We start from the raw sequence: 13,233 nt of genomic DNA, 5'->3' as shown, positions 1-13,233 counted from the left end.
TCTGCCCCACATCAAGGGTTGAAGAATCATTCCTATTCAACAAGTTAGACTCTGTATAGTAGTTACGTAACAGCGCCATCTACTGGCAATAGAAATCCACTGTGATTTATGTTTCTCACATTTGTATAATTAAAGTTGTTCTTCAGTATGCAACTACAGTGCATTGTGGGTAGCTAGTGCATTCTGGGAAGGAGAAGGAAGCCACCATATTGTCTACAACATATATTGCATAGCTCTCTTTACATTCCTGCTTCTTAAACCTCCATTATCCTACAGCCAGCATATCTGGTAAGAGTTATACAAGTCTCAGGATAGTCTGTTCTTTAGTGATGTTTTAGATAGTTCTAATCTGCATGTAGTAGTTGTTATGCTAGTAGATAACCAGTCATGCTTACAGTTAATATAATCTGTGCAAACATGCTGATTTATAATGAATGCTGCTGTATATGTTATTCATATGCTTTATGCTGTATACTTATACAAATCATTTGTATCTTTACAGTTTTACCACACAACACACACAGACGCAAACACACATGCGCACATGCGCACATGCGCACATACATCTGTGTTCCTGTTTTCTAATTGCTACTGACCACTTACGATCAACAACCTGTTATCAATAAACAAGTTAGATTACAAGACGGTCTGCTTATTTGGAAGACAGGGATGGTTAAGCTGAATGCTGGATTGCACACTGTGAGAACGTGTATGAAGGCAGAACAGTAAAACAGATGCTGGTCAGCAACGATAGTGGATGCGACTAAACGCAGCTGCCATCACACACGCTGTCCTGCGTACACGATTGCAGCATCTGCCACACGGTCTGTGACAAGAAGTGAGAGTTGCAGCTCAACACGATCCAGATCGCTGAAGTGCGGTCCCATATAGACTGAGTCCATAGAGAGACATTAAGCAGCCAACAGAACAAGCACAATGTCTGTTAGCCGAGCATCATCATACAAAACCAGATCACGAGCAAGCTGCTCTAGCAAGTCCTCCATAAAAGAAATGGCTGCTCTCGCACGTGCAGAAGCTGAGGCTGCAAAAGTAAAGTCTTCCTTTGCTGCACGAGAGATGCAACTAAAAAAAGAGAGAGCATCACTAGAAAAAGAACGAGTAGATCTGCAGGCATCACTAGAAAAAGAACGAGTAGATCTGCAAGCATCACTAGAAAGACTCGCCGCAGAGAAAGAAGCGGCAGCCGCAATAGCCAAGGCCGAATACCTGGAAGCCCTGGAGTTTTCCGGATCCGAGAAACACAGCCAAGTACTTGTGCCAGACCTAGACGAACAAGATCCAGCCCAGCGTGTCTCAGAGTACGTCCACCAACATCCCAAGAAAGAGGACAACTATGAGCCAGCACATCAGCCAGCTGACACAGAGTGCCAAAGATCCTACCCTCAACCACAGTACCTTAAGCAGGACGATATGCGACCAAACGATGCTGACAACTACTGCCCTATGGAGCAGAGACTACGACCTTTGCCTCGAATGAAAGGAACACCTTTTGCATCAGAACGGTATTATACTGACTGCTCTAAACAAGAAGCTCTTAAAAGGTATGGTGATACACCACACATGCAGCATCATAGCACACCAGGTAGTACTGATGCTAACTGGGCCATCATGGACTTTGCGAAGTTCTTTGCTAAACGGGAGCTGGTTACCAGAGGACTTACAAAGTTCACCGACCAGGCCGAGAACTACAGGTCATGGCGAGCCTCCTTCCAAAACACCATAAGAGACTTAGACCTTTCCCATCAGGAAGAGTTAGACCTCCTGGTAAAGTGGCTTGGAAGCGAGTCTGTTGAACACGCCAAAAGAATCAGAGACATTAACATAAACTATCCTGGCAGAGGCCTAAAAATGGTGTGGGAAAGACTTAATGAGTGTTATGGGTCCATAGAAGCCATTGAAAATGCTTTGTTCAAAAGGATTGATAACTTTCCCAGAATAGTGGGTAAAGGTTACCAGAAGCTCAGGGAGTTATGTGACTTGTTAAGAGAGGTACAGGTTGCTCAAGCAGAAGGAGATCTACCAGGGTTAGCATTCCTAGACACTGCCAGAGGGGTTAATCCGATTGTTCAAAAACTCCCTTATAACTTACAAGAGAAGTGGGTCACACATGGTTCTACTTATAAACGGGTTCATAATGTACCATTTCCCCCCTTCAAAGTGTTTGTAGACTTTGTCAGTGAACAGGCAAGAATCAGAAATGATCCCAGTTTTGATCTCACAATGTCATGTCCCACTGCCCCTGCTGTCAGACCTCATAAAACACCAGTGGCAGTCCACAAAACTAACATTGCCTCCACAGGTTCTCCATACAAACCATCTAAGTCTTCTCAAGAAGAGAACAGACACAGAGATCTTAACCAAGAATGCCCCCTGCACAAGAAACCACATTCTTTACTAAAATGCAGAGCCTTCAGAGAAAAGACTTTAGAGGACCGCAAAGAGTTCCTTAAAGACAACCACATCTGCTTCAGGTGCTGCACTACAACATCGCACCTAGCAAGGAACTGTGAGGTCAGTGTGTCATGCGCAGAATGTGGTAGTAAAGAACACAATACGGCTTTACACCCTGGGCCACCTTCTCAGGCATTACACCCAACAGAGGACCATCAAAAGAAGCAGATAAACACTGACAAAACCAACACAGTAGTCACTTCTCAGTGTACCGAGATCTGTAAAGGAGTGGCAGGAGGAAAGTCCTGCTCAAAAATCTGCCTTGTCAGAGTTTACCCGGCCAGTCACCGAGATAAAGCGATTAAGGTATACGCAATCCTAGACGATCAAAGCAACCGGTCTTTAGCAAAATCCACCTTTTTTGACACCTTCAACATCATAGGACCCGGTTCTCCCTACTCCTTAAGGACATGTGCAGGTACCGTTGAGACGGCGGGGAGGAAGGCAACTGGATACAAGGTAGAGTCCATAGACGGGCAGACCTGCTTGTCACTGCCAACCATACTGGAGTGCAACCAAATTCCCGACAACCGTTCTGAGATACCTACACCAGAAGTAGCAGCATACCACCCCCACCTGAGGCGTATAGCTCACCAGATACCAGAACTGGATCCAGAAGCACCAATAGCCTTACTCCTAGGAAGAGACATACTACGTGTTCACAAAGCTAGAGGACAGATTAATGGTTCCCAAAACGCTCCATCCGCCCAGAGACTTGACCTAGGGTGGGTCATCATAGGAGATGTCTGTCTAGGAGGAGTGCACAAGCCAATCTCTGTCAACAGCATGCTCACCAGCACAGTTGAAAATGGACGTCCCTCCTTATTCCAACCATGTCAGAACAGTTTCCTGATAAAAGAATTGCCACACAGAGATCCTGTCCCTTGTCCCTTCATGGATCCTTCTAGCGAAGACCACGCCTGCGAGGGTGAACGAGATCACTTAGGGTGTACAGTTTTCCATAGGTCAAGAGAAGACAACAAGGTAGCAATGTCCATAGAAGACAGGCTGTTCTTAGAGATCATGGATCAAGGAATGACAAAGGACAAGTCAAAAAGCTGGGTCGCACCTTTACCATTTAGACCCCGAAGACAACGCTTACCTGACAATAAAGAACTTGTCTACAAAAGATTCATCTCCCTTAAGCACAAACTTCAGAGGACACCAGAGATGAAAGAACATTTCTTTAACTTTATGCAAAAAATATTCCAGAACAACCATGCAGAAATAGCACCTGCGCTCCGAGACTCAGAGGAACGTTGGTACTTACCCACATTCGGCGTATATCATCCTAAAAAGCCAGGCCAGATACGAGTAGTGTTCGACTCAAGTGCCAGGTGCGAAGGTATATCATTAAACGATGTCTTACTGTCTGGTCCAGACCTCAACAACAGACTTCTAGAGGTACTTCTACGTTTCCGTAAAGATTCCATAGCATTCATGGCCGACATACAACAGATGTTCTACTGCTTCCTCGTCAAGGAGGAGCACAGAAATTACTTGAGGTTCTTCTGGTACCGCAACAATGACCCTAATGAAGACATCGTAGAGTACCGTATGAGGGTGCACATCTTCGGAAACAGTCCTTCACCTGCAGTCGCTACCTATGTCTCAGACTTTCAGCTCAAGAGGGTGAAGCAAAGTATGGGTCAGATGTCAGATCCTTTGTAGAGAAAGATTTCTATGTGGATGACTGCTTGAAATCCACACCTACGAATGAGTCGGCAATCAGTCTCTTAAAAAGGACTCAAGAGATGCTCGCTTTATCTAATCTGAGGTTACACAAAATTGCCTCCAACAGCCGTGAGTTAATGGAAGCCTTCTCAACCCAAGACCATTCGAGTGACCTTAAGGACTTGGATCTTGACTCCGATTCCCTTCCCATGCAGCGGAGTCTTGGTTTGCTCTGGGACTTGAAGGCAGACACCTTTACCTTCCAGATCAGCAAAGAAGAAAAGCCCTTCACACGCAGAGGAGTTCTGTCCACGATAAACAGCTTGTACGATCCTCTGGGATTTGTAACACCTGTCACCATTCAAGGCAAAATTATGTTAAGGGACCTCACCACAGAGATGTCTGATTGGGATGATCCGCTCCCCACAGAGAAAAAAGACCTATGGACAGTTTGGAAAGGGTGCAGTTTTGCCCAATGTTAATAAGTGAGACCAAAGTGTCCTGCAGGGCCTGTATAATGCATAAATTAATGAATCAAATGATGCAAACTTTTAGTTCACAAGTATCTGTGGAACAATATGGGCAAGTTGATATGCTGCCCATGGGCCAACAGTGAAGCTTTGACCTGTCTTCATGTGACACGACCCTATGCTTCCATACCATCTACAGAAGTCAAGAGACAAAAGCTACATATCTTCTGCGATGCTTCAATCAAGGCAATCGCTGCTGTAGCATACCTAAAGACCATTGATGACAAAGAACAATGCCATGTAGGATTCGTCATGAGTCGGACCAAACTGGCACCTCTCCGCGAACACACAATACCCAGACTGGAGCTCTGTGCTGCTGTGCTTGCAGTGGAGTTGGCTGAACTTATAACTTCAGGAATAGGCCTAGAAATCAAAGAAGTCGAGTTCCACACGGACAGTAAGGTAGTCCTAGGATATATCTGCAACGAAACTAGACGCTTTTATGTCTACGTCTCCAATCGGGTGCTGAGGATCAGGAGATCCACTAGTCCTCAACAGTGGCACTACGTGCCTACACAACATAATCCTGCAGACCACGCGACCAGATCCGTCGCAGCCTGCCACCTGAAAGCCACAACATGGTTCACAGGTCCTGCGTTCCTGTACCGTTCAACTGCTTGCGATATTGGATACGACACATTTGAATTGATAGACCCAGACGCGGATGAAGAGATCCGACCTGAAGTGTCTGTCCTTAACACAGTGACTTCTGATCATCAACTTGAATCTCACCGTTTCAGCAGGTTCTCCACCTGGATGTCTCTGGTCCGTGCGATAGCCATCTTGATTCATATAGCTAAGTCCTACACATCTACAGTAACTGTGAGTCAGAAACCTTGTAAAGGTTGGCATCACTGCAAGAACGCCTTTACTGCTTCCAATCTGGAGAAGTCCAAGGACATAATAATCCACACAATTCAATCTGAATGTTACACTAAGGAGATAGAATACCTCAGAAAAGGCCAAACAGTCTCCAAAGACAGTGCTTTGAGAAAGCTTGATCCCGTCATTGATCGGAATGGGTTGATGAGAATAGGAGGCCGTCTTCAGGAGGCCAAAGTAGAATTCAGAGAAAAACATCCTATAGTACTTCCAGGACATCACCATGTTACGACCCTACTCATACGACATCACCATGTTCAAACAAAACACCAAGGACGATTGTTTACTGAAGGGAATCTACGAGCTGCTGGAATATGGATTGTGGGAGCAAAGAGACGTGTAAGCCAGGTCATTTTCAACTGCATCACCTGTCGCAAACTTCGTGGTGTGTCTCGGAACCCAAAAATGGCCAGTCTCCCAGCTGAAAGACTCAACACAGATCCTCCCTTCACGAACGTTGGCTTAGACGTATTTGGTCCCTGGTCAGTGGCTACCAGACACACAAGAGGCGTTCACACCGGTGCAAAGCGTTGGGCAGTCCTGTTTACGTGCATGTCCAGCAGGGCAGTCCATATAGAAGTGATCGAATCTATGGATGCTTCCAGCTTCATAAATGCATTCCGACGGTTTATCGCCATTAGAGGACCTGTGAAATGTATTCATTCAGATAGAGGCACGAATTTCGTTGGAGCAGTAAAAGAACTCCAAATTCCTTCCAACTTGGATACTGCCAAAGTGGACAGATACCTAAATGAGCAAGGATGCACATGGACCTTTAATCCACCTCATTCTGGGAAAGGATGATAGGGATAGCAAGGAAAATCTTGGATTCCATCTTCTTGCAAGTAGGGAGTACAAGACTCACACATGAAAGCCTGGTCACATTCTTGGCAGAAGTCTCAGCCATCATGAACGCAAGCCCGTTGACTACCCTTTCCAGTGACCCTGAAGATTTGATGATCCTTACCCCTGCCATGTTACTCACACAGAAGACCAGCACCATGAGTGCTCCACCTGGAGAATTTACTGAAAAAGACCTGTATAGACGTCAATGGAGGCAGGTGCAAAATCTTTCTAATGTCTTCTGGGACAAGTGGAGAAAAGAGTATGTCTCTACCTTGCAGTTAAGAAGGAAGTGGCAAACTAACGAGCCGAACATCAGACCTGGGGATGTTGTGCTCATGAAAGACCACCAATCACATCGGAATGAGTGGCCACTGGGCCTCATCACCAACACGTTTCCGAGCAAGGATGGGAGTGTACGTAAAGCCGAGGTCAAAATCTGGAAGCTTGGCGAGTGCAAACTATTCCTCAGACCAACCACAGAGCTTGTGTTGTTGTTTTCACCTGAGAAGACAAGTAGTGACGTCCGTTGACGTCAGGCGGGGAGTGTTCTGCCCCACATCAAGGGTTGAAGTATCATTCCTATTCAACAAGTTAGAATCTGTATAGTAGTTACGTAACAGCGCCATCTACTGGCAATAGAAATCCACTGTGATTTATGTTTCTCACATTTGTATAATTAAAGTTGTTCTTCAGTATGCAACTACAGTGCATTGTGGGTAGCTAGTGCATTCTGGGAAGGAGAAGGAAGCCACCATATTGTCTACAACATATATTGCATAGCTCTCTTTACATTCCTGCTTCTTAAACCTCCATTATCCTACAGCCAGCATATCTGGTAAGAGTTATACAAGTCTCAGGATAGTCTGTTCTTTAGTGATGTTTTAGATAGTTCTAATCTGCATGTAGTAGTTGTTATGCTAGTAGATAACCAGTCATGCTTACAGTTAATATAATCTGTGCAAACATGCTGATTTATAATGAATGCTGCTGTATATGTTATTCATATGCTTTATGCTGTATACTTATACAAATCATTTGTATCTTTACAGTTTTACCACACAACACACACAGACGCAAACACACATGCGCACATGCGCACATACATCTGTGTTCCTGTTTTCTAATTGCAACTGACCACTTACGATCAACAACCTGTTATCAATAAACAAGTTAGATTACAAGACGGTCTGCTTATTTGGAAGACAGGGATGGTTAAGCTGAATGCTGGATTGCACACTGTGAGATTGGTATGAAGGCAGAACAAGCACAGTGATCCCCAACCAGTGGCTCGGGGGCAACATGTTGCTCCCCGACCCCTTGGATGTTGCTCTCAGTGCCTCCAAACCAGGGAGTTATTTTTGAATCCCTGACTTGGGGGCAAGTTTTGGTTGAATAAAAACAAGATTTATTACCACATAAACCCTCCTGTAAGCGGATAGTGTGCTTAGAGGCTGCCTAATAGCCAATCTTAGCCCTTATTTAGCACCTCCATGAACTTTTATGGTGCTTGTGTTGCTCTCCAAGTCTTTTTACATTTGACTGTGGCTCACGAGTAAGAAAGGTTGGGGATCCCTGCAATAGCAGATACATCATCTAGTTCAATACATATTTTTAGAAACTGTACTCCATTACATATAGTGCAGACGTGAAATTTATTTTACTGCATCCATAAATGATCACATAAACATACACACACCTATAAACACATTTACATACATGCACAAATCCTCTTCTAGGCAAACACTGCTTTTGAATACCATGGACACAGCAGTGAAAAACAACGGTTACTACACAGAGCAATCCATTTATTGCCCGTCTAGTGCAGAAGGGATTTAGAATGTACAAAATGAAATTACCATTCAGCAGAACTGCTCAGTCACAATTTAAATTTTTTCCCTGCCGATGAAAGCTTTCAATTTTTTTTTCACAATGCAGAATTTTATAAAAGCTAAGACTTTGACTTACATTGCATGAAGGACACTTGACAGGTAAAACACATCCTCAGAAATTGGAGATGAAAATGAAAGCACAGAAGCTAATTATCGTAAGCACACTCTTCTTTTTGAATCCATTAAAGCAGACAGTGAAGAACACAGAGCAGGATAGCAAGTCGTTATAGCTCAATCTACCAAACACCAGATGCCTAACTCTATAGAGAGACATTATGGATTATATGAGTTGTTGTTTATTGTAAGTAATATTTAAAAGTAATGTGTTTCTGATGAAATCATGTTTTTTTTCCTGACAATTTTTCAACACTGATATACTAAATTTTAAATGTTTTTCTTAGTCCAGGATCTTAAAAGCAATGGAGACAAATTGAAACCACTCTTCAGTGATATAACAGATACAGTATAATTTATTTAGAAAAAAAATGTGCTGTCAGACAGTTACATTTGTCACATTTTAGTTGGATGTGTGAGATTATAATTCCCAAAGGCATTTTATATTACCTGTTAAAGGACATGGGAAAAATTGCTCACTGAATCAAGGAGTAATGGTTGGAATTTGCATACAAACTACCTGTTCAAGACAACAGAGTTTTAAAATGAGTTGTGCATTTGGGACAGAGACACTTATAACTTCAATATATAAAACAGAAACTATAGCAAGTGTTTTAGACTTTTAACATGGGTAATTTTCTTGAAAATCAGTGCAGTAGTGTACAACATACCAGCCAGAAAAGTGGTGGATTAATGGATGTGAGGATGCTTTGGAAACCATACCAAACATTATGACAGTTGCATAGCTATGTTGTCAAAAACTGCATATTGCATGTATGGAATTGCACATCATAGCCATTGCTGATATGGGAGTTATCAGAGGCAGTTCAATAATAAATGGAATTTGAACTGAATTCTGTAGTGTAGCTTTTATTTTGTGGTTCCTCCACCTCAGAGAAACGCAGGGTGAATCCAATAAATTGTTTAGTGTAATAACTAGTGTAGGGAACTGGTAAATTATGCTTTTTCCCACTCTGTGGTCCCCTAGTTCTCTAGACAGCTATAAGGGTCCTTAAAGGAACAGTAACACTAAAAAATAAAAATGTTTTAAAATAATTAAAATATAATGTACTGTTGCCCTGCACTGGTAAAAGTTGTGTGTTTGCTTCAGAAAGACTACTGTAGTTAATAGAAATAGCTGTTGAGTAGCCATGGGGGCAGCCATTTAAATTGAAAAAAGGAGAAAAGGCACAGGTTACATAAGAAGATAACAGATAAACTGTGTAGAATACAATGGGAATCTGCTACTTATCTGTTATCTGCTTAGTAACCTGTGCCTTTTCTCCTTTTTTCAATTTAAATGGCTGCCCCCATGGCTACACAGCAGAGTATTTATATAAACTGTAGTAGTGTTTATGAAGCAAACACACAACTTTTACCAGTGCAGGGCAATAGTACATAATATATTAATTATTTTTATACACTTTCATTTTTTGGTGTTACTGTTCCTTTAATGTAATGGGAATTAAGTCCCTTGTTCCTGGGTCATAGCATGACCCCTTGTGCATTTCCACACTTTGGCCATAAGGTGTCACTGTGGGTATAAAAGGCTGAGCAGCCATGAGGCAAAAAGCCATTTTGTGGAGCTCTCTCCACAAGAGGAGAGCTCTACTCTGAATAGGTAGCTTTAGAAAGAATAGGCAGTTCCTGTTATAGATCACACTAAGGGGCTGATTTACTAACCCACGAATCCGACCCGAATTGGAAAAGTTCCGACTTGAAAACGAATATTTTGCGACTTTTTCGTATGTTTTGCGATTTTTTCGGATTCTGTACGAATTTTTCGGATCCAATACGATTTTTGCGTAAAAACGCGAGTTTTTCGTATCCATTACGAAAGTTGCGTAAAAAGTTGCGCAACTTTTCGCGTAAGTTTTAACGCTACGCAAAATGCGCAACTTTTTACGCAACTTTCGTAATGGATAGGAAAACTCGCGTTTTTACGCAAAAATCGTATTGGATCCGAAAAATTTGTAAAGAATCCGAAAAAATCGCAAAACATACGAAAAAATCGCAAAGTACCGATCATTACGAAAAAAACGCAATCGGACTCCATTCGACCCGTTCGTGGGTAAGTAAATCAGCCCCTAGGTGTGAAAGACAGGCAGGGCTATTTAGTGAGCCGCATTTGCTCCAACCAGGATTGTAGAGGCATTATAAGCCGGGTGTAATACTGCCCAGAGTAGGGTAACAGTGTACAGACCTAGGGTTAGATAGTGATCACCCAGGTTCCACTGGAAGCATATACCTGAAAGCTGGGAGGTAACCCCTTGTGCCCTGCAGCTAAAGGGTCAGTGTGACATATTCTTGTAAGTACTGCCTATGCTGTGAAATGCTACTGCCTGCCTATTCTGTAATTACTCCTAAGTGGCTGTGTAAATAAACAGTTCATGGTTTCAATGTTAAGAACCACTGGCGCCCATTTATTGAGAAATACAACACATATCCACCTGGCCTCCATACAAAGCGAGGGCTCACCCCTGAAGGATACAGTCTCATCCTGGGTAAAATACGGTGTAGCTTGTGGTAATTAAAGGGCTAATTTACTATAAGCTTACACTAGCAAAAACATTGAACCAAGATATGATGTAATTTGGACAAATTTGGAAAAATGGGATAGATTGAGGTTTAGAAGCAGTCTAAATCTGCTGAAGCTTGTTAGGAGACCCAAACCAATTTTAATGTGGAAGCCAAGAGGAGCTGCTTTAGATAGTTAGTTAATGGATCCCTGTGAACTCCCCGGTGTGTACGCCAGAATATAAAACTTTAATCAATGTAGCCCACTTTATGATTAGATGTGGCACTACCTGCTGATCTCTCACTATACTTGGCGCTTTCAGGAGTCCTGAGCCCCGCTTACTATGGGGGAACAGCTATTACTTTGTACTTTGGCGTGCCTCCACCCAGGATAGGGATAGACTGAACTATAACTCCCCTCCTGAGACTTAATATACTGCTCCTTTGGGGGAATTCCCAGCACTCCTGGCACCTTGCCCCCTCCCTGGGGTAGTTGCTTACCAGGCAGGTGGATCCTCCAGGAGAGATACACACACACTGATGTAATGCTGAACAAAGTGTTGTGTTTATTGGCAGAGTGGTAGACAGCTTTGGCATACAGGATACACAGGATATGTCAGGATACTTTCTCTTTCTCTCAGGAGTTCCTCTCTCCTGGGATACCGGTAACACTCCAGCCAAATGACCCTCCCTTTGGGGTTCCCTCCGGTACTTCTCGCCAGAAGCCCCTCTCTAGGGCACTTCCCGGTACTCCCGCCAAGCGGACACCCCTTGGAGACCTCACTCCGGAAATATCACCCGGCTATCCCCCGGATTAGGCCAACTCCTATTCCTAAAGCTGGCCATACACGTGGCGATCTCACGATGTTTCGTACGACCGTCGGTCGCACGAAACATCGTCAGATCCGCCACACACCATTCAGGGCTGAATCGGCAGGTAAGGAGGTAGAAACAATAGGATTTCTACCTCCTTCTGCCGATTCAGCTCTGAAGGGAGAATTTTGGTCAGGCGCCTTCTATGGCGCCCGATCAAAATTTTCTAACTTGGCCGATCGGCGAGCCGACCGATTTCAGCAGCTTCCTGCGATATCGGTCGGCTCGCTGACATGCCATACACGCACCGATTATCGTACGAAACGAGGTTTCGTACGATAATATCGGTGCGTGTATGGCCACCTTAACTCTTGTATCCCTGACTCCAGCTATCAGTGCTGGGAGATCTTAATCTCATCTGCCTCCTGGTGGGGCCAAGCTGCCCAGCTAAATAATCCTGTCTACCACTCCTAGAATGGTCTATTACACACATCTAACTCACTAGACCCAGCCTGTCACTATCCTCTAGCCAGAGGGGTCCCAGGCAGGAAGACCTGAAGGCACATGGCTGCACAGCCTTATATACTGTGTGCACCTTGTGGCCTAACTATTGAACTGCAGGGAAACTAACTCCCTGTTAACCCTTATAGTGCCAAACCACCCAAGGTGTCCCACTACTAAGTGTTACCTTCCCTGGGGCCTATCCTGGGGGCAACCTTCCTAGGGGACCCAAACTTTGGGGAACCCTACATTCTCCCCCCACAAGAAAAATGTCACCTCCCGGCTGACATACCTTTAACCAAAACATATACATTTTACCCATACATTTCTTATACCAAATACTTCTTCCACGGTCCCTCGCGGTGTCTGCGCAGAAACCTGTATCACTAGGGGAGGAAACAGTAAATACAATTTTACCTTTCCCACCACCCCCAAAGTCTTGGTATAAGTCCCAGAGAGTCTTTGTCCCTGTAAAAAATTTCACACATAACTCAGAAATGCTCAGGACAATTATCTCTCAAAAGAAAAAGAAACTTTTATTCAACTGCTCCTGCACTCCCCCCTCCTCCTTGAGGGAGTCCTTACCCCCGGGTGATCAGCACCTCCTGGGGTCTTCCACCAACGGGTGGGGATATGCAACTCAAGTGGCAACTCCAGCCGGCAGCTGCTAAGCCCGTCCTGGGCAATAACCTGGGAGGGGATTTTCCCCCTTCAACTGAAGAACTGCTCCCCTTTTTGGGAGAAGTGGCAGGCAGTCCAGGCCTCCACTGAATAAACAGCAAGATGAACTTGACTCCTCTGGAGCATCCACCTCACACGAGGTAAGTGAATCTGCTCTTCACATCTGCATATGGGATGTAATACCTGGGATGGGGCTTCTCTACCTTTCCCCCTTCTGGCATAACATATTCAATGCTAAAGAAGCGTGGTGTAGGGTTGTTCTTTCCACAGCTCTGGACAGCATGCTTTAGCACTGTACGGCCCCACCACCATTC

The 13,233-nt window shown here is 44.1% G+C and overlaps 1 protein-coding gene across 1 annotated transcript; it reads left to right on the top strand.

Moving 5' to 3' along the window:
* Positions 1–4,724: 4,724 nt before the first annotated feature.
* Positions 4,725–7,585, top strand: LOC116409539. Its single transcript, XM_031898209.1, has 2 exons — positions 4,725–7,239; positions 7,454–7,585. Exon 1 carries the CDS (start codon positions 4,725–4,727, stop codon positions 6,360–6,362), a length of 1,638 nt encoding a protein of 545 aa, XP_031754069.1. The 3' UTR covers positions 6,363–7,239; positions 7,454–7,585.
* Positions 7,586–13,233: the final 5,648 nt, after the last annotated feature.

The sequence above is a fragment of the Xenopus tropicalis genome, chromosome 3 (assembly GCF_000004195.4).
Source record: "Xenopus tropicalis strain Nigerian chromosome 3, UCB_Xtro_10.0, whole genome shotgun sequence".
NCBI classification, from domain to species: domain Eukaryota; kingdom Metazoa; phylum Chordata; class Amphibia; order Anura; family Pipidae; genus Xenopus; species Xenopus tropicalis.
The sequence above is the reverse complement of the archived record's forward strand: the minus strand, read 5'-3'. Positions and strand labels throughout refer to the sequence as shown.